Source organism: Ciconia boyciana, chromosome 6 (assembly GCF_034638445.1).
Source record: "Ciconia boyciana chromosome 6, ASM3463844v1, whole genome shotgun sequence".
Classification (NCBI taxonomy): Eukaryota; Metazoa; Chordata; class Aves; order Ciconiiformes; family Ciconiidae; genus Ciconia; species Ciconia boyciana.
This window is the reverse complement of record NC_132939.1, coordinates 41,130,245-41,155,520: the sequence shown is the minus strand read 5'-3', so window position 1 is coordinate 41,155,520 and position 25,276 is coordinate 41,130,245. Positions and strand designations below refer to the sequence as shown.

Sequence of the window (25,276 nt, the reverse complement as noted above, 5' to 3'; positions counted from 1 at the left end):
TGTGCCTTAATTACCTTTCAAAATCCATGCCAAAAGAATCAGACAACATAGTTCCACAGAAATCTGTGGGTAGAAGTTAATTGTCTTTTGATGTAAACTTTGCCAACCAGATGGCAGTATCATTCACAATAGCAAAACCTCAACTAGTAAAAATAGACTGTTTAGCTACAATCTGTCTTGCCTTTTCTTAAACTGCCTGGCAATAATGGATGTTGTGCAACTGAAGCACTGAAAGTACTTCACGCTATCAGCAGAACTCCTTGAAAAGGTACAGAATCGTAAGCTACAGAAGGCTTATAGAAGATAGTACCATGTATTTAAAATTATATTATTTTTAACTTGTAAGAAGACATCTAGCAACTGACAGCAAAAATGTCAGAGCTGTATTGTTTCCTCTGCTGATATCTGATAGCCTTAAGTGCACAATATGCATAGCTTTAAATTTGGGGATACTATATATGTATTGAAAATAATAGCCATTGGCCAAATTCTGCATTCCAGTATTAAGTACAACTTCTAACAAGCTCACAAGAATCCTTGATTGACTACAGAAACAAAAAGTAGCCACCTTTCTTCCCTTGCATTATGATAGTGTATATAAGAATAAAACATCTGTACTTTAGAGGGACCATTTCAGTTCCATGATTTTTAGTTTCAAAGTAGTAATATCCAACAGCAGATTTTTGCTTTATTGTTTAGAGTCCATAAAATCTTTACAGATGCCTCTAATAATATCAGGAACCATCTGCTCCAATCCTGTGAACTCCCTAGTGAAGAAAGTATGAGATTCTCTTGGTTCAGAAGCCATGTCTTTCAGATCATCCAGAGGTGCCCAGGCAACACCGACGGAGAAGACTGTTATTCCTACAATTAAAAAAAAATAATAGTTAAGACAATTTTGCCTATTGATACAAGAAAAACAGCCATTTCTACATCCATTAATTAATCTGGATCAGAAAAGCGTGTTTCAATACCTGCAGTCTGTCAAAAATGATTAGATTTTGCCACTAAATATCAAGAATTAGAAGACTTGTCTCAGTAAAAATCCTGAAGGAAATATGGAGTATCTTAAGAGCTAGCGTATTAGTTGTTTTTGTAGTGACGCATATGAATGTAGCAGTTACTTGTGTTTCAAGACTGACATTGTAACACTGTGTAAAATGATTTTGAAAATAAATTTGAATCCTTTCCGTACGCTTAGTGCTTTCAAGCATCAGCAGCCCAATAAGCTTTTTGGCCAACACTGCTTATTTCCTTCCTAGATGATGATGGAGAGCAGGAGTCATGCTGTATTGGATGGCATCACTGATTGGAGCTTCACTACTTGGTTCTTTATTTTTAACCTACTAATTTCTCTTCCGTTTAGGGAAATAAGACTGGGTGTATGTTTTTTACTAAGATGCCATGAGTGGGTCTACTCATACCTGGCTCTATCCATAGCACTGGGTTTTTTCATCCTAATGGAAAACAGTTCCTTGGGGCTTACATTTTGCTGAATTTAAAATAAATAAGTATGATACTTGATTCCCTCACTGGAGCTGTATTTGCAAACTTTAAAATCTTAACATTTACAATACAGCAGAAATAGCATGAATCAGCTTCCACTGCTTTTAAAGATACATCATATACCTGCTTTTTGTGCAGCAGCAGCAGGTCCTCTAACATCATCGTAAGACTGACCATCAGTCAAAACAACGAGGAAATTTTTGTTAGGTCCATCTTTCATTGGCCCAAATACATTTCTGGTTGTGAAAGTAATGGCATCACCAGTAGCAGTGCCACCACTCATGTAGCGAATGTTCCGGATAGCCGAGAGGACCTTTTCTTTCGTGGTGTAGTCTGTGAAGCTAAACTCAGTACGCTGATCGTATGTGAACTGCACAGCTGCAATCTTGGAACCAATGTCGGAGATCTCAAAAGCCTTTGCAACGTTGCTGACGAATTCAAGCACAAGGCGGAAGTTGCTGTCTCCGACACTGCTGGAACCATCTATCAAGAAACCGATGTTGACGGAGTTGTAGCATGTCTTGCTACACAACATCTGCTCGTGCGAACACAATTTTTGGACAAGAGGTTTAACGTATTTGGTAGTACCAAACCAGGTGGGCATCTGGTAAGAGAAGAAGCCGTTGTTTCGACAGACAACCTGTTTGAAAACAAAAAGTCAAGAAGTGAGTACTGACACAGCAGCTGTATGGATAGTAATCAGACATCTATGTGATTTTCTTTCAAAGGTAGTTTAGAAATGGAGCCTGATGGTGGGGGTTTTCAGTGGGTTTTTTGCTTGTTTGTTTGTGAAGAAATTTAGGACAAACAAACACCTGCAGTTGAAGTTGGTGGGCAGCAAGCTATCTTGTGCCTGGAAGCAGCAGAGCTGTAGTGCTGCATTCTGCTCATGCTCCAAGCTGTGAATTTTCTGCTGAAATTAAACATCTAAAACCTCCCTGTGAAAAATGAGAGGTTTTCTCACTGGAGAGTTAGTAGAGACCTAGTGATTAGAAAGCTCATGTGAGAATAGAAGATCTCTGTTCAAATTCCTACTCTAACTCATCCAGAGCAACATCCAAAACTCTTCATCCACGATGAATGGCTTGCATGTGAACCTGTTAGGATGTGTTTTTCAATCTTTCCTGTCCTCCTTGTAGTGAAAGTAAGTAAATAATCCTCCATAGAGCAGGTACTGAAAGATATGCCTCCCCGTCTGCCATTTCAGGATAGGAGATATCGTATCTGTGTTTCATTGCCTTTGACACATTTAGCCATACCTACAATAGGGAAATCTCCTACTCTGAGAATCTTCATGTAATTACAAAGTCCAGGAGCTGCAGCCTGGCCAAGACTGACCTGGGAGGACAGCAGTAGCACTTCAGTACCTTTGTGTATCCCCCTTCAGCAGGAAAAAAACCAGTGTTTCTTTAGGCTTCCTAGTGATATTCTTTTAAATCACTTATAAGCAGGGATAGCTTCACTGGTGTTTTTGAGATAATATTTTAATTTTTTTTATATATTTATATATATACACATCCATACATATATATGACAGAATTAGTTCATTAAGATTTTAGCATGGAGTAAATTCTCTAGAAACATACCCATGACTGAAAAACGTACAATGATTTTTCTCTCTTACTTTGTCAACAAAACCAATGTCTTGTACCATTCCCAGCTCCTCTGTTGTGGGTTTTGCTACAGATACAATGAATACATTGACTCCAAATTCTCTGGCCACTATGCCGGCTTCTTCTATATCATCTGACGGCCAGCCATCTAGGAACACTACAATGATCTTGGGAATTCCTTTGCGTGCTCCGTTTTCTAAAGAGAAGAATTTCTGAGCTGTGTGCTTCAAAGCTTTGCCTAGTTTTGAACAGAAAAAGAAGATGAAGAAATAATGCAATTACATTCTGATACCAGTTTCCTATATGAAATTGTGCTGGATTTTGGTTATGACTACAGGGCTAGTGTAGTGTAACCTAGTGTAAAAGCAAAATAGTGTCCCGGGAAATTTGAATTATCAAATTTCAAATATCAAAATTATCAAATAACTGAAGCTTGAGCAACCTATAAGTTAGAAACAAGAAAAACCTCAAAAAACCCCAAACCACCCCCCACAAACACCCCACTCCCCCAGATAAAGCTGAGGAAGAAACCACTGACATTTTTTCACCCACAGGTCTAGTTTCATACTAGGAGATAGATATATTAGAGCCTGCCAAACGAATTGGAAGGAAGAAAGTTGAGGAGCTACTCAAATGTAGCTTGTGAAATGTAATGTATTTGGAATGCTCAGTTTCCTCATTTGGCAAACATCTCTTCACAACCACTTACTACTAATTCCAAGATTATTCTAACTCTTTAATTAGCAACTCAACAAGAATGAAATGCTAAGCCTTTTAGAGATGAATTTGTCTCAAGGTATCACTCTGTTACTAGTGAAAAATTGATTACTGTTTAAATGCAGGAAGTGATATTTGCACTTCTGCTCTAATTAAATGTGTAATAAGCAACCCTAACTTCTGGAAATGAAATGGAAGATGTGGCAATGTTCTAGTGAAAAAATGTTGAACCTGACTAAGATGAGCATGGCATTTAAAACACTTACTTGCCTAACTGAATTATAAGAACTTCAGTGTGTGTATATATATATATATATGCATACTTATGTATATTAAAATAATTTTGTATTTAGAAATGTAAATAAATAATTTCTACTTGCATGGAGGTATGAACTCACCTGTGTTAGAATTGCCTCCTCTGAACCCTAGTTCCTTTATAGCAAACAAAACTTCTTTCGCAGCAGTGAAGTTTTTCAGATAGAATTCAATTTTTGGATGTTCACTGTAGAAATATGAAACAGAGTAATAAAGCATGGAGTTCACTTTTCATATCGCTATGGCATTAGCAAGCTAAAATACACTTTGAATCATTTTGTTCTTGGTAATATACAATCTTCTTTATATTTTTAATTCCTAAAATAGAAGTATGATCCTCACTCAATAATTCTTACAATCCTTAGCAAGAGGAATTATTTAGCTGGGTGTGTAAATTAAGAACAGATTGATTCTTATGCTTATCAAGCAGCTGAAAACATTAGGTTGAAAATACATACAGGAAAAAATTTAGAACATGCCAGATGTTAAACTAAATGCATTTGTGTAATTGAAAATTGGCAGGTTTTCCACTATTTGTATGAGAAATACCTTGTTTTTAAAGAATTCCTGTGAAATGCAAACAGTCTGAGTTATTTAATTTGAGAAGTTTTAAGTTAGTTACTGACTCCATCTAAGAAATGAAAGATTTTAGCAACACTAAGTTTCCAGATTTCACCTTTGATTTATAGTAGGAAACAAATTTCCTACTAATTTCCTAGCTAAAGTGGTTAAGCCTTGGAAAACTGCTACTGCTGAGCAAACTGAGCTGTGGCTCCAAAAAACCTTTTACCAACACATTGGATGTTGCTTTCAGATTGTTTCGCAGCCTGTGAACATACATAGTAGTATGAGTAGTCTCAAAATAAAAAAGTGACCATTTACAATTTGAAAATATTAGCTGTAGTAACCTACAGGTTGGCAAGAGCAGTTTTTTGTTTTGTATGGGTACATAGCCATTTGTGACAATTCTCTCTCTACAATTTTTAAAGAGCCATCTCTCCTTTGCAGGGTGCTTTCTGCTGTTTTACGAAGATGACCTACAAAACTGTCAGCAGCAGAGGGGCTGTGAAAAGTCCGGCTGCTCTCTCTATCCAAATATCAAGTATCACAGAGGCAGGTGATCAAATTTTTCACCCGTTCCACATGGACATCTCAATGTAGCACAGAGCAAACACTACTACAGCTAGAAAGGGTTCATTTTCTCTTGCTATTCATCTGCCATTATTGAGTGAATACTGATCTGCAAAATAGGGAGTGATATATTAATTGATTTCTCTTATTAATCACTCAGTTATATTTTGTATAGTTCTGTTCTTACCTGGCTTGTACAACTCCAACGTGAGGCCCTTCCGTTCCAATTCCCAACATCATAGCTACTTTTCCAACAAAGTTTTTCTGCAAATTAAATCTACGTTGGCCAATGTTGTAACTTCCATCAATGAGAAATGCAATATCAGCTTTACAGTCTGTGAACATCCAAAATAATTAGACTTACTTAACACCAAATAAAGATTAGGATTTTGCTTTGCAAAAGGTAAATCTGTGGGTTCCTACCTTTGTTTCCAGCCTTTTTATCAAGTGGCTTCTTAGGTCTTTTACCTTCAGTGAAGGAAACAGCATGGATCATTTAAGAACAACAAGATGAACAGCCAAAAGTGAAACAGAAAAAGCTCAGACTCCAAGAATTACATTGCAATCTATCTGCAGTAAGAACTGTCAGTTGGTTTAATTATTAAACTTGCACTACTGCTGCTTTGCTCTGTAGAGAATATTCTTTTTAAAATTAAATAGTTTAACCTTCCTTTCTACACCTGTCTAGCTGATTCCTGAAACGTGGAAAGCTGGGTGGGTTGCTGTAGCTCACCGTCCCAAGCGCTACCATTTCTCAGTTAGCAATCCTGCTGTACAGCGTGCAGTTTTAATGGCTTGGAAGCAAACTGTGACTTCAACTGTAAAGCAAACCATCTATTCACAAACAAGATCCAAGTCCAGTATTTACATACCACTAACCTTCATAAAAACGGATCTAGCCTTTTACTGGCAGCATTTTCTCTGGAGAAATTCACATAACCTCTAAATTTCTGCTATATAAGTCCTGACAGCACTCAGCTGTTGAGTAGTTCTGTAAGAAGGAATGCATTGTCTGTCTTCTCTGTTGTTTAATAGGAACGAATAGTACATGAGCTCATGAACTCTTTCCTTCCTTTCTGTTATTCGTATTACTTTTCTAAATTCATTCCAGTTTTTCTTAATTTACATGAACATTACTGAAGTCAGAATCAATCTCCTCAATTACAAATGATTCCTCTTTTTGCTGATGAAAGATATACTGCAAAACCAGATATTGTATATATTTTCTTCTTTAAAAATAAACAAATCCTATGAAACACGGCATTTTAGTCAGGGATTCACACACTGTAGCGCATCTTATCACAGGAGACTTCCCTTGTTGCGGGGATTTCATACCTGTAGAAGGACGTGCTGTTGATACTGATTGCCCAACTGCTTCAAGTGCTGTGCTCTTAGTACCTGTTAAAATATTGGAAGAATGAATTTACTGTATTTCAGTGTATTTAGATGAAATTACAAGTGCTTGAAGAGTGCTATATTTCCAATAACCTTTCTTCATCACCTGCCATTAGTTACTCTTGGAGTAGGATGCGGGCCTAGACAGACCTTTGGTGCAATCCAGTATTGCACTCCCTGTTTTACAGGTAGTAAACTTCTCCTTTGAGCTTCTGCATTTGAAACAATAGCAGCTGATGAGTAACTACAACGTATCTAATTGATGAGAATTTTTGAACTATAGCAGATATTATTTCTAGCAGATACATTCAGGACTCCATCTGGAGAAGTGGATTTCACTTACAACCTCACCAAAAGCACCTGTAATTCCAAGTTCTTAGCTATTAATTTGCAATGGACACTATACAAGGATTAGTAGCCTCTTAGAGATAGTAGGCTGAATTTTATCTATGTAAACAATAAGAATGCATTAGAGAGATTTGTTTCCTGAACTTTGAAAGAAAATACCAGAAAACACACACATACTTTATTATTTTTGAAACCACAACAACATATATAACCAGTAGGCTTCTTTATACATTTTTGTGAGGGTGGTTTAACCTTACCCAAGTGGCAGGGCATGATAGCTGGTTTGCAATTAGGCACAGTATGTCAACTACGTGGGCAAAAACTTCTGAAAAAAACACTATGTCACACTGTAGCTTAATGACCAAATCACATCTAAGTTGACATTATTCCTATTTTTGGAGGGTCGGTGTTCTGTTTGCAGGGAATGCTGCACAAGCTCTTTGAAGGGCCTGACAAGTGCTACTGCCTGCATAAAGGCAGGCAGGGGGAAAGAAGGGATAAAACTATATGGCTGGAAGCAGTAGGAGGACAGGACTGCAATAGCAGGATCAAAGCACTGACTTATATGAGCTTAAACTGTCGTGCAATTGCACTGTCAACTGCCTGCTATCGTGTCATTATATTGTAACTAACTGTGATCCATTTTTATGTATCAGCTTCTGCTACAGACTAGCTAGTCTAGCTGGAATAGTATTTTAAGGAAATAGTGGGAAAATGAAGATAAATGAGTTAAAAGTGAAAACTTTTGTTACTACACTTCAGATAGCAATCACATTTGTTTATGCATACAGGAGCATTGAAGCACTTTCCTAGACTTCTGTTAATATTTCAAATACAGTTTGCAAAATAATAAGTGTGATCCACCTACGAGTCACTGAGAAGGACGAAGCCCATCTAGCGAGCACCTGAGACTGGATCCCATTGGCTTTTACAGCAGGGTAGTTTTCCTGTCCTGGGAGAGTATGTACCCTTACAGCTCCTCCTGCATTGGTGATCACCCCTCTGAGACGCAAAAAGAGTTGTTATAAATCAGACACTTTAATCACAAGACAATGCAATACAATTATACCATCATTAGTACACTGGACACTAGCCTCCTGAAAAAGATGCCATATAGGCAGGCAGTTGTGTTCAGGCTAAAACCAGCTATAAATTGCTGAAAAGGCTTTTAAAAGAAGCTGTTCTGCAGAGCACCACACAGACTTAGGAAAAAAAGGTCAGGAAATTCTAAAATTCTGGCAATGTTCAGACTGATGCAGAAAAGTGATGTTTCAATGACGTATCAGTTCCTAAAGGAAAGAGCTCCAGCAAAACGTATTTGAGCTCATTACGCCTCATGAATATTTGTAACTGAAACAAAATTCAGCATACTTAACTACAAAATGACCAAAGCTAAGAAAACTGGGAAGAAAAAATGCTGTTTATAGTGGTAATGGATAGGTAGGATATCTTGGTATGCAACTACAGACCGAAGTCAGAAATAGACATTATTGATAGCAGCCATCAGATTACTGATAATTATAAGAACAGAACCTAAAGCATCTTATTCTTCTTATTCACCTGTAGTAAACATTAAATGTGAAATCTGAAATGAATGAAATAAATAAATGCAAGTTAATAACTCAATCCATGTAAGATTCTGGATTGCTTTCAGCCTGGACTTGGAAATAGTATATCAACAGTAGATGCAATTCAACTGTGTAATTTTCACTGACAGAGATGTAGAGTAACATACCAAATTGCAGCTTCATAATTTTGAATACTTAGGTAATAGTTAACAAGTCATAGCTAACTTCATTAGTTTAAGCATACTGCAATGCATCCTTAATATACAGTTATAATGGATTAATTAAAAAAAAAATTCAGAACAAATACCAAGAAGCTTACTGATTAAAATATCTTATAAAGTCATATTCAGTATTATAAGACTATTATACTCCTTAATGCCTTACTAGAAGGATCAGTTCAGAAATGCAGAAGTGACAAGAAAACTTGTAGCAAAATCTATGGAGGAAGTTTTCCAAAATTGAGAAGAGAGTTGAACCTAAACCACCCAGACCCTAGACAAGTTTTTAGAGGTCATAGTCTAGTTCTTAGAGAGGGCCACTGCCATTTTGCCCTTGTTGAGTTTTATTTCATGATTCAACAAACAGATTTTGAGATTGCCTACTGGATCTGTCCTGCCATCCGAGACAAATAAGGGAGTAGCAAGTTTGAAAAGCTTGCTGATGCTTATGGGCTGAGGAGTGTGTGGATACCCAGCAGGACAATAGATTTATGCATTTAGGAAACTTCAGGGTTAAAACAGCCCAGAGAGAACTTCACTGTTTTTGCAGGAAGAGAGGCTCTTGTGGTTGGTTGTATTTGGATACCTCCAGTGACAAGAACAGGCATCAGAACTGTTCAGATCTCTTTCTATGTGCTACTGAAACAACAGTTATTATTTTTAAGAGGCCAAAATTCAACACTGAGCTTCTCTAAGAGGGAATAAAAGCTTGATGCTTTGTAGTCCTTGGGCAGGTACAGTACTTTGGGAGACAAACAACCATTTCAAGACTATTTAAACATAGCAATGTGCACCTTCATGTTTATTTTCCTTATCTTTGGCTTCCTGCTTGAAAAGATATCCTGGCCTAATCTGATTTAAAACATTGTGAAAGTAGAATAATCAAGACCAGAGTTTAGAGAATCTTGCATATATTTCTGGTAATGAGAGCTCTGGGTATCTGTAGCAAAGGCAGCTTCCACATAAATCTCCTTGTGGACTGCTGTTAAAATACATTCCTCATTCATGGACATGATTTGCATTTCTAAATTGAACTGTGGTTATATATATTTAATTCTTGCAGCTTGGAAGATGATGATAGGAGTTTCAATATATACAGATATTTTCTCATCCAGCAATACTGTATACAATATATAGACAGAGGAGCTTTAGTAAAGTTACCCTGGATGAGTTTAAAATCAGATTATAAAGTTGGCAAATACAAACAGCACTTTACATTTCTTTAAAAAACAGTGAGAGAAAAATCAGACCAGAGCCTCTAACTGGTTGTTTTTAAAGGACAGGAAAATTCAGTATGGCAAAATTATCTTGGAGAAAAATAACACATTAATATATTTAGAATATTTCAGTCTAATTAGAACATAATTTTCTTCTCCAGTACCTGGTTCTCCTTGGCATTCAAGCCTTCACTAGTGTCTCAGTGTTAATGGATAAAGAAATATGTGTCAGAAATAGAATATATTGTGTTTAATTGGAGCAGTTCCCAGTTTAAGTTTATACTTGCAATTTTAGCAAAGCTACTTGGGGCTTGCATCAGCATACCTAATCTATGCCCAAATTAGCTCCCAAGAAGAGCTTAGTATCTCTTCCTCCTTCCTTTGTTGTGGACTTGCAACTTTGAGCACTGGCTGAATTAAACTCAAGAACACATTCATACGAAAAGCTCAGCCTAAGAATTATTCCTGGAAGCAATGATTTCAGCTTATTTTAGTCACAGTGTGACCACTTTTGCCTGTATGGTTCCATTTTGTCTATTGGTCTTTTCATTTTTATTTCCATGTAATCATTCTAGGGGAAAAGAAAAAATATCTAGATACTCTCCATTGAATTTGGAAGCTTTCCACTGAAACCAGAGTAGATTTATTTGCTCCTTATCTATTTATGCTCCTTATTGAAAAAATGTGATAGTGTATTTCATCACAAGTCAAAACTCTGGACTGCCTTCTGAAGATACACTACTTCTATATAACAGCTCTGATATTTTTAATGCAAGTGGGGGGCTGAGATTAGATGTAAACATAACATGAACTGCATCTTTATGAAAGTTATTCCTCTTTTCTTGCCATTTTTTTCTGTAGGTAAATTAACAGCTGTTTAAGCCATCTTTTACAATCTCTTTGGTTTTACTTGGGATGTTTCTTCCAGCAAGCTTACTCAGAGTGCACGCTCATATATGGTGAAGTGGAATAAACCATATTGTGAATCTGCCTTTGTATTCTGAATCAAATGATTGGCAAATTCCTTTCCACAATCATTTACAATTGACTTTAAAAGTGAGATTCATCCTGTGTAGATCTGCAGTGGTATTTAAATAGTGAAGAAGTGCCTATGCATTTCCTCAGAATGGTTTATGTCATTACAGTCTGCTTTGATTTTCAGCACTGTTCTCTGCTCCTGTGCGATTGACTTGCGTGCCATGGCTGTTTTGATTAAACTGGAACTCTGCAGATTTTCCAGGAACAGCTTTCACTTCCTTACTCACTACCTTCCATGCTACTGCCCGCGCTGCTTGGCGACAACTTCATATAAAAGCTGTCAGTCCCTTCTCTTGCCTAGCTTCACTGTTAATAACAAATCATAATTTATACCTAAATGGTATTTTTCCACTCAAAAACGTACACAAATTAAACAGAAAAGCAGATACATGAGGAAGCAATCTAGTACTTCACTGCACAATAGCTCCTGGAAGAAGTATACTGGCCAAGGGCAGCAGAAGATATGGGAAGATCTTATGAAATATAGGAATTTCATCTAAAACATACTTAAAAATCTGAATTGAGGTAAACGAGCAGATGGGATTGAAGCTTTTTAGAGCCTCATGCACTTCCTCAAAGTAAAGTGCAAGAACTGTTTATCTGCACTCTCACGGCTTGCCTTTGCTGAATTTTGAACACATTTTTCAAGGAGCCTGCACATCAAAACTGATGCCTACACCACAAAGAGACTCTTCCAACCATGGAAGATGACCCTTATAGATGTAACGGCGGTCAGTGATCTTAGCAGTAAAAAGCTGAAATACCATCTTCTGTTAAAAGAAAGAGGAAACAAGATTTTCACCTGGTGAAAATCCTTTTCCTCTGGGTAAATTTTCCATTGTTTTTTAGAATTTGTAAGAGTGGTGACAGATTTGGCCAATGGAGAGAGGACTTTTTGCTGTTATACACTATTTTTCTATTATAAGGTATTGACTTGTTTAAAAGTGTTGGCAATGAAACCAAGTAGCTATTCCCTTAAATGTGCTTAGCTCTAAGTGTAAGGTAAGGATCAGCTAGATAAAATTGTCTAAAGATAACAAAACATTGTCAGTGAAATAGACAAAGACTGTTTTTCCCCTTGTTGTATAATAGTGTTAAAGAGTGAAGAGAAATAGATTTGAACATAGACTAAATGTTCTATGCCAAGGAAAGGTCCCAAGCCCAAGGGCAGCAGCACTGCAACTGGGCTGTTAGAAGAAGTACATATTGAGCTGATTTAGTCTTGCAGCCCAGAAGAAAAATGTTTGCTCAGAAACTCACATGGTACGTTTTTATGCTAATCATTATGCTTATCATATATGTCTATAGGTAGGCTATCTGCTCTTTCAGCAGAAGGGAGAGAGCAGAAAGATGAACGCCTGCCATCCTACCCAAGAGCATAATTTTGACCCGAAAGTTCCTGTTCCCGTTGCTAACAGAGTGCTAGTTGTGATAGCAGCTGGCATTTCCTATAGCGTCCTTGGATGAAAACAGTTATCCTCAGGGACTTAAGACAAAACAGCTGAATTACCCAGATTCCCATCTTTCCTTCCTACTATCAGCAGCTGCGTCAAACTCCTTCCACATCATCCACCTTTCTCCATGGGTCCAAGGAGCATCCTCCCTTTCTCCAAGCTGCAGTCCCCTACTGCTGCCTGATTGCCTTCAGTCCCTGATACAGAGCTGCTCAGGGTCGCACGCCGGCATCCTCTGGCCCCCTAGGTTGTGCGCTCTTTCTGTTTCCTCCGCACCCCTATTGCTTTTGGCAGGAAAGAAGGCTCAGCAGCAGAAGCGGGCACTAGACCAAAGTTTCCCAGGGGATCTACAGCTGCTCAGAAATCCCTCTGGCCAGACAACCTTTTTGTCAATATTCTTCTAGCAAACACTAGGGCAGCTCAGGGGCCATCATCTGCGTTTGTGGTCACTTTGTGGCCAGCTTGGTAATACCATGATATGCTTTTGTTACACTTGAGTTCTGGGACCCCGATGTTTAATTAGAAATAGTTCCGCCCTGTGACTAGTTAGGAAGGTTAGGAAAAAGCTTACATGCCTATTTAGCATCTAAACACTACCACATTGGGCTAGGTCTCCATTTAGTGGAATTGGCACTAGAACAGAACTGCACAAGCTGAGAACCTAGTCCTTCATTTGACCTTCTGATTATTAATCTGATTAATCACTCAGTGGTAGATTTAACTCAGTTCTACATGCCTACATAGTGTCAACCTGGTAGGAGGTTCTCCATTCTTTCCCCGACAAATAAATCTTTTATTCTTCTGCCCAGAAAAAGAACAATATTAAATAAATATTCTGTGTCCTGAGAGTAATTACACATAAAATAAGGAGAGAAAAAGGAGAGAAAAAGCCAAATATAACAAACTAAAACAGGCAGAAAGCTTATTCATCCGTAGTATCCAGAATTGTTCATAGCTGAATTCTGCTAAATTCTTTACATGCATTATATAGCATTTTCTTGTGTTAATAATTGCCTCACAGTAATGGAACTACTCATAGGAATAAGCATTATTTGGTTTATATAAAATTAAGGAATCAGGCCTCAGTTTGGAGCCGGTACACAAACTGGAGTGTATGTGGAAGGGGGAACTGACCCATGCTCACACAATCATTTTCAGTTTAAAAGAAATAAATAAGCACTGCTCCCAAGACTGATGCTTCTTGAAATGGTGGATAGTTGTCTGACTGTGCTTTCTATGAGATAACAGCAACAGTCATTGTGGTGGCACAGGCCTGGTACTCAACAGTGCTTAAGGTATAGAGCTATGTTGCACTCACCGTGCAATGTAATGTAGGGTATACCTAGTTTTAAACTAGATGTGGTTGTTTCAGTTATTTGGAAGAATTTCGTGAAATTCTCAAATCACGTGTCTAGTTACATCACAATAACAGCAAATTCCAGTGATCACCTATTAGCAATATCTTCTTGGAGTTACTTTGACACCAATATGGAGTTTAGCCATTGCAACACAGAGCGAGGAAGAGCAAGTATTTTCTATGTTTTTGTTGGATTTTGCAGCCTGCACTGATATTAGCTGAGAACTAAACAGCTATCACCTCTCCTCCACTCATCAATCCTTTTTTACCAGCACTAGTATTTACAGCTGCTAATAGTTGCAGCAAAACCAACGAAACTTTCTCATGTAGCAAATTCTGTTCTGAGTATGAAAGGCCAACAGGACTAATAGTCCCCAAGTAGTAGGGGTAGTCTTAAAAAAAGGTAGTCCTTAGGTAGCTTTTAAAGGTAGTCTTAAAAAACAGGAGTTCTCCTAAATAGAAGATTTTCACCTATATTCTGCTTTTTCAAAAGGCTTTACTACAGTCTATCATATTCAGAAGACTTGAACATTGTTAATTTACATCCTTACTGGAAACCACAGATTAGAAGGGTGAGTATATTTTAATCCCTTCATTGCTATTAGAGCCCTCCTTGTTCTCGCAATGGCTGTGGAGACAGACTGTTAGATGCAGGTTTTACAAACAGGGGTGCACGTTTCACAAGTAGTATAATTTATATTGACACTTACTACAGAAAAATATGGATTTTTCTATACTCCTATGCTTCTGGGCTGGAGAACAATAATACACACATTTTATAAGGTACAGACTTCAGTGAAGAGCTAAGTGATGTATAAATGCCTGTGCTTTATTATCTAGGGGAGGACTATGCAAGTCTTGAAATCTGCATCTTCCATTTCTTGTACTTCCTCCCTGTGTAAAATTATTCCCCAGCTGTGACGGAACCGAGCCCCACCAGCTTTCTTGGTGGGACTTCTCTAACAGTCACAGTCGCCACTGGCCTGGGAGGTTCAAGACCACTGCCTAGTTGAAGTGGTTAGGAGTTTTTGCAACTTTTTGAAACACTGAAGTCTTGAATCCCTTTGGAAAAAGGTCTTGATAGCAAGAGCTTTTTTTCTCTTTATTTAAAGACATCTTTGGCAGCCAGTAAAGAAATGGAATGTTAAAATAAATGGCTACATCACTAAATACAAACATTGTCTTAGAAAAAAAAGACAATGGGAAGAAACCTCAGTTTTCCTATATAACCTTTTTTTTTTAAAAAAAAAAAAAAGACATTTGATCCAGACATTCTTTCACAAACTTTTTGTATATACCTAAACTAGGAAAAGCGAAGAACTGAAGTTTAACTTTTTTTTAAACACTCATGAAGACACTTAAAGCACACTGAATAGAGGCATTCATTCTTTTTAGAGAAGGATTGAAAGGAAGCCTGTTCTAGCAATAACACACAAGGAGACATGTAATTATCTTTGAAACTAACTCTTAAGCTTTAAAAACAAATACACACAGGCCCCCACAATACCTCTCAAGTTCTTTCTAGCTGCCTATAGTACCTTAGCTCTTAGTCTCCTTTACAGCATTTGAGAAATCCCAGACAGAGTTTCTACTCAAAACACCTCCTTAAATCCAATTTTAAAAAATAGTTCATTTTCGTTTACTTTGGCGTTTAAATACTATAAAAACAGTCTGAACTTTGGAAGTCTTGTTAAAAGTTATAGGATTTTAATTAACACTTTAAATAAGTTTCTGGGTAATAATGACAGCCCCCTAAATATTATTTAAAATGCTTATTATGTATTTTATGGCATTTAAAGTATCAAGCAATGAATGTTAACTCAAAAAAACCCTTTATTTTCTTTCTTTATCTTCTAGTCATTTATTTGTCTGTAAAATGTTAGGGGGGGTTTTTTAACTAAAAAATACTCTGATAGCAGAGTTCAGCATCAATATATTCTGAAAGAGTTTCTTTCTGTTGCTTGGGGGTAAAAAGAAAAGATTGAAACTATTCCCCCATTTCTTTTAAACACTTGGTTTCACTTAAGCTTTTAAGAATAGTTTCAGCCTTTCTGCAAGGGCAGCACTGGTCTTATCTGGAATATACAAATATAATAAGATGGTGTGATTTGTTTGTTTGTTTTAACTTTAGGTTATGTATATGTTAACATGAATGTACCTAGGAGCTAAATAAAACTAGTTTTAAGAAGTTCAGTGATGCACGAAGGGATTCTGGATAATTTATGTTGTAATGCACAAATGCTAATGAAATCTCATTCATAGGAATAGGACATTAAAAAAGGTCTCTGTAATATAGTATGATACCTCACTATAATGATATGTGTCAAGAGTACCTCTTGAAGCCCACGGAATTTAGATTATATGCATGATGAAGTCTTACTTTTAAATATATTCATAATATTTAATTATAGAATTCTCAGAAATAAGGAAAAATTTGGGCAGGATGATCTAGTCTGTACTTTTGCTTCAAGATAGGATCAATTATAGTTATCTAGTTATTCTAGACAGATGGATGTCTATCTGTTTTTGGAAACTGCACAGTCTATTGCAGTTCCTATAATATCCCAGGCCATCTAGCCTCTGTCCTTATTGTTAGACTTTTATTCATGTCTAATCCAAATTTCTGTTGCTGAAATGTCAGTCCTATCTTAAGAGTTGTAACACCTTACAAAGTTTCAAATCTACTTTGTGGTAGAAAGCATATTGTGAAAGGTCTAAGTGAACAAGTATCATGTGTAAAGCCAGCTAATAGATGAAGCCAAGAATCCTCCTTTAATAACCAAAAGCTGTCTCAAAGAGTTAAAATCAAATTCTGAAACTCCCTGTAGACTGACAGTCAGGAATCAGTCTGGCTTCCACAGGCATCCGAAATAGATATCTCACTGTCTCTAGCTGGTTTTGTCCAACATTTCCTTATTAAAAATTGATCCAAGAGAGAATTAACCTTGCAAATAAGTAATTAAATCTTTGTCCTTCCTCAAAAAAAAAAAAAAAAAACAACCCAAAAAACCCCAGGTAAACTCACTAAGATATCTGCCAGCCTGTTTTCCTTCCCCTGTGGAATTATTATTGCTTTTCTAATGACAGCTATTTAACATGGGTTATCTGGATATTTTTCTTAGTCTTTAGTTTTCTGTTTGATACAGAAGTGAATTCAGCTAGATACTGGTCTAATTAAGAGATCATTAATTAAACTAACACCCAGCAAGCAGCTGTCAGAAGAGAAATGCTGTAACAAAAAAGCCGTAACACTGATTAAAAGTAATAGTCTATGGACCACATTCAGCCAAACCATGGGTAGGTCTGTTTGCATAGGAGCTTAAACTGATTTCAACAATTTCAGAAAAAGTGTCATGTAAATGAAAGTCAGAAAGTGAATGTGCTTTTATTCTCCAATTAGTTACTATTTACACTGTATCCTTCCGTGTCTACCAGTGACACATAAGCAACCTTACAGTGAAAGTCCATCCGCTGCTGTGCCATTTCAGAGAAAGTCAATAAAGTGGTTTTCAGGAACACTTAAACACAACTCAGATAACTTGCAAGCCACCCAGCCATTCTTTTCTTCCTTGTCCTCTCTTCTCCTAATGACATTCCTATTGAGTTAATAGGACTCCCAAAGTCCAGAAAGATCTTTATTATGATGGCATCAAAAGGCTAAGATTTAAAAGTGTGGCAAGACTATATAAACTTGCTTAACACATTGATTAGCAATCATCTGACTTACCTGTGTATGGCAGCTCCACAGATACTGGAAAGAGAGGCATAAACTCCATCCCCAAAGACATAAAATTGCCATAGAGGACAGTTTGCTGGGCAAAGGACATCTTCTGTCTCCTTTCTAAGGTCAAGTCCTCTTGTAAAGCATGTGATAGCAGTGGAAGCTAAAGAAAAAAGAAGAACCTGTAACCTGAAAATCTTAAGGGTTTGGTGGGGGTTTTTTGTTTTGTTTTTTAAATCTCTCTACAGTTTCCAAGCTTAAAGCAATGTTTGAATTTGAAATTAGGTATAGTGTCTCATCTTATGCTCCAATATGTCTGTAAAGACATCTTTGGAGCTTACAAATGTACAGTTATGACAAGGAAGAACACACTTTTAAATTATTTATGGGAAAGAAGTGGCAGAAAAAGGTGGAAAGGGTAAAAAAATATGCACAAACAACACTAAAACAACATTAAAATAATATCCAAGGAATATTACAGGAAGAAAAGCAATTCATATCTGTAAGTTCACTGCAGAGACAGAAGGGCAAGGGGAAGACCTCTGATGGCTGGTGGAACACAGGAGCGGGCAGCACTCTCTAAGGGAGAAACTAAATGACTCTGACATCCCCACAGTAATCTCCAGCCATAAGACATCTATGAATCACTAGGGAAACTCCAAACCTTCTCTCCAGTGGCATTCATGAAGCAGGTTGACAGCAGCATTTCCCTTAGCCTCCTCAATAAATCCTACTGAGGCCAGCATAAAAAAAAAGGAATACTCATCTCCTTGCTCCAGTAACATAGTAACATCTAGAACATTCATATCAATTCATTGCAATGAAGTTTACATCATTATTGCTGTGCAAAGGACTGTCAGATTCACCCAGTGAGACGGAAATTATTTATTCAGCTGAGGCACCTGTATTTTTCACATAGAACTCTGTCTTGATTTTCTTAAAAGTTGCTCCTCAGATTATCATCATTAAGCTTTCACTGTGCTTGCATGTGTGCAGTGTAGGTATGCAGACACAGATTTACACCAGTATACCATTTTGCTTGGCAAATTGATGCTTTTTCTTTTGAAGACTTAGAGGTCATTATCTTAGATACTTACTACCATCCTTCTACTACATAGGACAGCACATTCAGCTGGTCTGATAGCACAGCAAATTAGGGCTTTGGCTTAGGTCAACATCAATCCAGCATCATAACTATCATGACTGAATATTTATTCTGAACTTCCTAAGAGCACGTCTTGCCCTTGCTGAGCACTAGAAGGTGCAAGAACCTTTTCTACATGCACTTGCAGTATTACTTTTTCACAATATGAAGATGAGAGCTGACAGAGGCTGGCCAATGTATCGGTGCATACACCACAGCATTACACTCCAAGGACAGAATATGTTTCGGGGATCAGTGATCTGTCTCTCACCTGCTTCCCTGCCCATTCTTTCCACTCTTACTCTAGGGTGTTTACTGACCCGAACATAAGCTGCTTGTATTTGAAAGTATTTGGAGCATATGCTGTTCCTCATCAGCGGATGGAAAAGATCATACCTCCTGCTAATCGCACTGACTTTAGAGCTGAAACGCAGAACAGTTACAGCGGAGGTGCACAGGGAAGTGTGTCTGTTCATTCTGGCTGCATAAATCGAACACATATGTTCATACACCATGCATGTAGTTTTACTCTTAAGTATACGTAATCCTCATTAATGCTATACTGAAATTATGTTAAACTACCTAATCACATCTTCCTGAAAAATCTTTGCTGCTATTTGTCAGCACAAAGGTGTGACTTAAATATGCTAAATATGTCTATATAGTCCAGAGTAAGAAAAAATAAAGCAGTAAATACTTCTTCATTTTTCCCCTCTCAAGATAATAAAAGCTGTCTACCTAGCAAGACACAGTAAAGTGATTTAATCTGATTCTCAAGTATCCTAAGAAATAAAGAAGTTTCTTTTAGGACTTACAGTCTTACCTACTCACATCCTCTCCATGTTTAGTTTTATACATTTGCCTTAAAAACAAAAGTCTAAAAAACCAAGCAGAATCACCATGCTTATACCTAGAAGCTCCATATTTTCATTGTTAAAAGCGCTATATTATTGGTGTTATCTAAAAGAAGTCAATTTGCTTTGCTGCTTGAGTCCCCTAATCCTTTCATGAAAGTTCTACAAGCATGTTAGCTAATTACTGGGCACTAATCAAGTAATATCCACCAAATGACAACTAGCAAGACCATCAGAATAGAACAGCAGCTGGAAGGCTGCAGTGATTCCTCCAAGGATATCCAGTGAGCATCACTGGTCATCTCTGCTCCCATGGTACTGCTTGTGCCATGCACTCTGCAACATTTTTCCAGCCTCCAAAAGTGCAAGATGCAACAGGAAGTTTTAGTACCTGTCATTGCTAATGTACTGTACTTGACTGAATTCCTTGGCAGGCTGTGCATACAAAGACAATAATTAGACATGTCTAGTTAATGAACCCTCTGTCACTTGGAGATCTGTATTTTCCTCACTACCAGGTACTTACTAATTACAGTCATATGTCAGACTAACATTTTACATAGCATAGAATATGGGGGGAAAAAAAACCCCACAACTTGCTGTCTTTTCCCTGGCTACGAAAACACAGAAATCCATTGTAGCCCAGCCATGGGATTTTTATGTACTAGCAGCCTAAAGACTGTCATGATCCTTGTCTACACCATGAGAGGGGGCTTCCGAGGGAAGGGAGCAAGTTGCTGCTGTGTGAACTGGAGAGGTGACATGCTATAGCTAAGGGCTTTAGCAGTTTGTACCTCAGTTGGATCAGCACAGAGGTAAAAACCACACACTTTGAAGTATATGATACTGTTAATTAAAAAGCAACAATTTCATTTTGGTTTTCTATGTAAGTAGATACAGTTTTCTATAAGCTATAATTATATGAGACTAACATTAGGAATGTTAGGTGCAGTATCAAAATGAGAAGTACTGGATACCAAAATTAAGACTTACAATATCAACTCTGCAGTGGATTTTGTTCTTTCCCTGTTAGTTAATGTACCATCAGCTATCCAACCCATGAAACTACAGTAGTCCGTTGTGAACAGGAAAATGTATTAGTCAGGTCTGAATACTAGATAATATAGAATAGTTCTTTGCCAGCTTACACACTAATCATTCTCCCAAATTTCATATGTGATATTACTATTAAAATTGAAGAAGGTGGTTGTTTTTGTTAGTCTATCCAAAATAATTCATCGTAGCAGAAACCGCCAAAGAGATAGATATATATATATATATATATAAGTAGCCGAGATAAAACCCGTATGTTTTAATCACTGTAACTGAAGAATCCAAGAGCACTAGCAGTGGAAGCATTTCTCTGGATACTTATGTGATCCAATCCTCTAAATCCATGTGGTTTTGGAAGAAGGAAAGATAAGCTTGTAATTTACAGGAAAGGACTCAGTCCTAGACTCCTACCCATTCCGGATTCTGATGAAGACTAGAGACCTACGTTATGTGATATAAAATTAGCCCTTCAGAACTGTAATAAAATGACCATCATCCAATTCTGTCAAGACACACACTCTTTAAGCCTCACAGAAACACACTACATCAGGGCACACCATAAAAACAAAGTACAAAGAAAAGAAACTGTATTTCTTCCTGATTTAAGCCATATTTAAAGGTAGGGATGAATGTCTTCCATCACTGTTGACCTAAAAAAGAAAAAAAAAAGCCAAGGCTCACTTCTCTCCTAAAACATCCATTCGATAACCATGCTTTCAATCATTGCATCAGTTTCCATCTTTTTGGTGCTTCATCCCATGTACTGTGATTTGCCCTGAATAGCTGTTTCTTATGCCCACCTACAAAAGTTCTTTCTTAATTTTTGACAGGAGTCACTAATTAAAAAGACTCTAGAAAAATAAAATACATAGCCAAAATCTGAGCTTTTCTAATCTTGAACTTTCCATGCATGGCTTTGAGAAAGTAGAGTTTGTTTATGTAAAGGAAAAAAAAAATCTCTATGTACATTATTACAAAAAAATTAGGGATTCCTAAGAGTAAGATAGCTTTATGAGTCACAAAATAGAGAAGTTCATCCCTATTACACTTCTTATTTCTTTTAGTATTTAGTATTGTTTCTTTGCAAACCAGGAAGATTTTAAGTCCTTCTTTATCTTAAGGATTCAAACAAGCCTGCTTTTTACATCTTATGCAAGGAATACTCCCACAAACCTTATCCATACTAGAAAAAAAGAATTACTAGTAGAACTATACCTGTTTATATTTTGTAAAACATGTTCACAGATTGCATACTAATTCATGTAATCTTAAGTACATAACCTGATCTGGACAAGGGCAATGGGATTTAAAAAATCTGGTCAGGGCTATATGATGCATTTCAGTCTGAGACTTGCCCTTTTCTGATCAACTTTAGTTCGCTTACCATCACGTGCCAACGTTCACCCACCCATACAGTCTCGTGTATGGTAACCAGAACTGTTGAACTCAGCAGTATTTGTATGCATTTCAGGAGGAGTATAAGGAAAGATATAAGATCCTTTAAGTTCTCCCCGAGTAGTTATGAGCCTAAATACAGTAGATTTCTGAGGAAATGAATGTTCTTTCGTTACTTTGAACAACAGAATTTAAGCACTTTTATAAAAGTTCCTGCAAGCTTCTAGTTCAATAACCAAATGCTGCTGAATTTAGGCTCAGAATAATGGTGAGAGACAATGTCTTACAGTAACGGTTCACATTTTATATTACAAACACATCCCGGTACCAATATTCCATTTTGCCAGTATTCCCTTAATGTTATTTTAGCTGGTTCCAGATACCTTTAGATTACAGTGGCTTCTTCTCCAACCCTGGGAGGAAGCATTACAGAAAACTTTTCACTTGTTTCCTGACAGACTGTCAGCACTTCATCTGTAATGCACCTGTAAAAAAAAAAAGGAAAGGAATTAGGGTTGGAGTAGGTTTTCTATTGCTGTATCTTTTTTTCCCCTTTTTAGCTATAGCACTCCTGTGATATATAGCTATTACCAGTTTGGCACAAAAGAATTTTCCAGATGCTTGATTGAACACAAGAGGAGCAGCAAATCCTGCTTCCTAATGACTGTGCAGTCCTGAACAACCATTCAGAAAAGCTTGAGGTCACTCACCTTCTGCAGGCCAGGCCTGTGTCTGGAAGCACATCCTTCTGGAGGCTCCTGCCCTCCCCTGGTGAAAGGCTCCGCTGGAAGGGGCAGGCAAACCGCTTGTGTCCTTCTGGCACTTTATTTCTTCAACTGCTTCCTACGGCTCCTGGTTCCCGTGGATTGACTCTGGCTCCAGGAGAGCGCACTCTCCCGCAGCAGGGATGCAGTCCAATAGGGCATGGTGCAACAGGCAGCCCCTGCCCTGCTAGGCATCTTAAGTATGTTCTTTTGCTTTCCAGGTCAAAACAATGGCAGGGCAGGTTTAAAAAGTTTTTAATCAATTCCACGGTCAAAAATATGCCGGAGATCCTCAAATTGCCAAGCACTGCCTGAGTGCCTTCATAACACACACAAACACACCCCCACTCACTCTCGCTATCAGCACTCCCCTTGATGGGGACACTTGTCACCACTGCTCTTCTTCGACCTGTGCCAGGAGGCAGTTTCACCCCCGTTTGGAAGCGTTCCCAGACATCCTCCGGGCCCCTCCGCAGCCTCCCCCGGGGCCACCTCCCGAGGAGCCTGTCACGGCGGGGCCCGGCCCCCGCGCAGCCCTCGCCGGCGGCAGCGGCCCCGCCGCAAGCACCGCTCCCCGGGGCGGCCCGTCCGCGGCAGCGCCCGCGCCCCGCGGGGCCTCCAAGCGCGTCCCGGCGAGAGGCGGCCGCAGCCGGGGAAGCGCCGGGCCGGCACCCGCGGCCAGGCGACCCCCGGCGCCCTCACCTCCCGGCGGGGAGGGACGGGCAGGGACGGTCCGAGGGAGAAACCCCCCCCGTGGGGATGTGGAGGGAGGAGAGCGGCCAACTCACCCGAGCCGTCGCTCCCGCGCACGGGGCTGGAGAGCAGGAAGGCGCCTGCGAACAGACAGGGAGCGGGTCGGGTCGGGGCGACGCTCCGCGCCCGCCCCGCTGGCCCCGAGCCGCTCCCCGTGGTACCCACCGAGGAGAAGGGGGGCGAGCCACATGGCGGCGGGGCGCGCCCGCACCCCGGGGGAGTCGGGAGCAGAGACGAGGGGAGCAGCGTGCCCGCCGGGCCGGGCCGTCCCCTCCGCGCTGCCCCTGCGCTCCGCGGAGCTGTGCAGCCGGCGGCAGCCGCCGCGCCCGCTTTAAACCTCTCCCGGGGCGCGTGAGCGCTGGGGCGGGCGAGGGTGGCCGGGGCGGGAGGGAAGGAGGGAACGGACACGGGGCTGGGCGGCCCCGTCGCTGGGCAAGGCCCGGCAGGTGCTGCTGTCCCTCCCCCGCCGCGCCCCCCGCCTGCTCCTGCCACCTGGGCGCAGCCCGGCTCCTACGGGGACGGCGGCCCAAAGCCGCCTCCGGCAATCGGGTCAAGCAATTCGCCCCCCTGCCCGCTGCCTCCCGCCGCCCCGGCCCGCAGGGCTCATCCGCTCTGGGCGGGCGGCGGGGGCGTAAGGACCTTCCCGTGCCCGGCGAAGACGCCTTTGCCGCTCGCCTTTCCAAGCCCGCCCGCACGCTCCTCTAACCCCCCGCCACCTGCAGCGTGTGAATACTTCGTTTCAGGTACCTTCAGTCGGGATCTCTTAGGAAATGCGAGCGAACCGTCGGTTACTTCCCCGCGACGTCTGGCCCTTCTTCGAAAATGAGTGAAGGGGCGAAGCTTTCACGAGCACTAACCCGGCTCATTCTGCGCTCGCCGCCGGCTCGGCAGCAGCGCGGGAAGCGCTGCCGGGGGCAGGAGGGCCGGTCCCGCCGGCGCCGCGCACCCCCGGCCAGCCCGGCGGGGCCGCAGCCGTCCTGTGCCCTTAACGCGTCCCGCGGGGCGCCGCGAAAGAGAGAACGGGGGAATTTAAGCCTAATTTAATCTTTCGAAGGGGTGGAAATACCCTAAGCAGCGTTATTGTATCGTTTGTATTTGGTCTAAAACGTTAGCGTAGATATTACAGGTACCTACCTTTCATTTAAGCAAAACTTTGCTTAAATTAAGAAGAAAACAGAAACACCCCCCTCCCAAAAATAAAAGCAAACCAAACCAATCAAACAACAAACTCCACTTTAGAGCCTGCTTCGTTTTCGTAGTTCAATGCATACATGCACATGGGGCGAAAAGCATTAGCTGGCACGAGTGTGAAATGGTCAGGTTGCTTGCGAAGGGGTGGGGGGAGAGGCAGGAGTGCGTTTATTGCAACGAATGCCTTAAAATCGTGTTCTTTGCTGGCTGCCGGCACCCGCTGTTTAACTTCTGCTGGGACGGCCGTTCCCAGAAATAAACTTTCAAATAGAAATAAACTCTCAGAATTCATAGGAAGCAGTATGTTAAGGGATTTGCCGGGACAGAAAATTAAGCGCAGGCATTGCAGTCAGCTGCGGGAGCGAGCGGGCACCGGCAGCAGCCGATTTTTGGGAGGCAGCTGATCAGTGCAACTCACTTTCGGGCTATTTTTTTTATAGCTGGTGGCATAAAAATGCGCATTGTGAAGTATCTCTTCGTACAATTGAAAAGAAATATATCTGAGAACTCTGCGATCCATTCAG

At 39.8% G+C, this 25,276-nt stretch overlaps 1 protein-coding gene across 1 annotated transcript; it reads right to left on the bottom strand.

Annotated features, from left to right (window-relative positions):
• Positions 1-688: 688 nt before the first annotated feature.
• Positions 689-23,751, bottom strand: COCH (cochlin). Its single transcript, XM_072865254.1, has 11 exons — positions 23,727-23,751; positions 23,597-23,641; positions 17,605-17,761; positions 7,894-8,027; positions 6,618-6,680; positions 5,706-5,750; positions 5,470-5,617; positions 4,235-4,338; positions 3,131-3,357; positions 1,630-2,146; positions 689-864 (listed from the first exon to the last, which is right to left on the bottom strand). The coding sequence occupies exons 1-11, from the start codon at positions 23,749-23,751 to the stop codon at positions 689-691; spliced, it is 1,641 nt and encodes a 546-aa protein (XP_072721355.1).
• Positions 23,752-25,276: the final 1,525 nt, after the last annotated feature.

Excerpts from the sequence above, each read along its gene's own strand:
- COCH (XM_072865254.1), bottom strand. The coding sequence starts at position 23,751 with ATGTGGCTCGCCCCCCTTCTCCTCG. Across the intron at positions 5,618-5,705 it reads TAAAAAGGCTGGAAACAAAG|ACTGTAAAGCTGATATTGCA; the intron begins GTAGGAACCCAC and ends GGATGTTCACAG. Across the intron at positions 3,358-4,234 it reads AGGAGGCAATTCTAACACAG|GCAAAGCTTTGAAGCACACA; the intron begins GTGAGTTCATAC and ends GTTCAAAACTAG.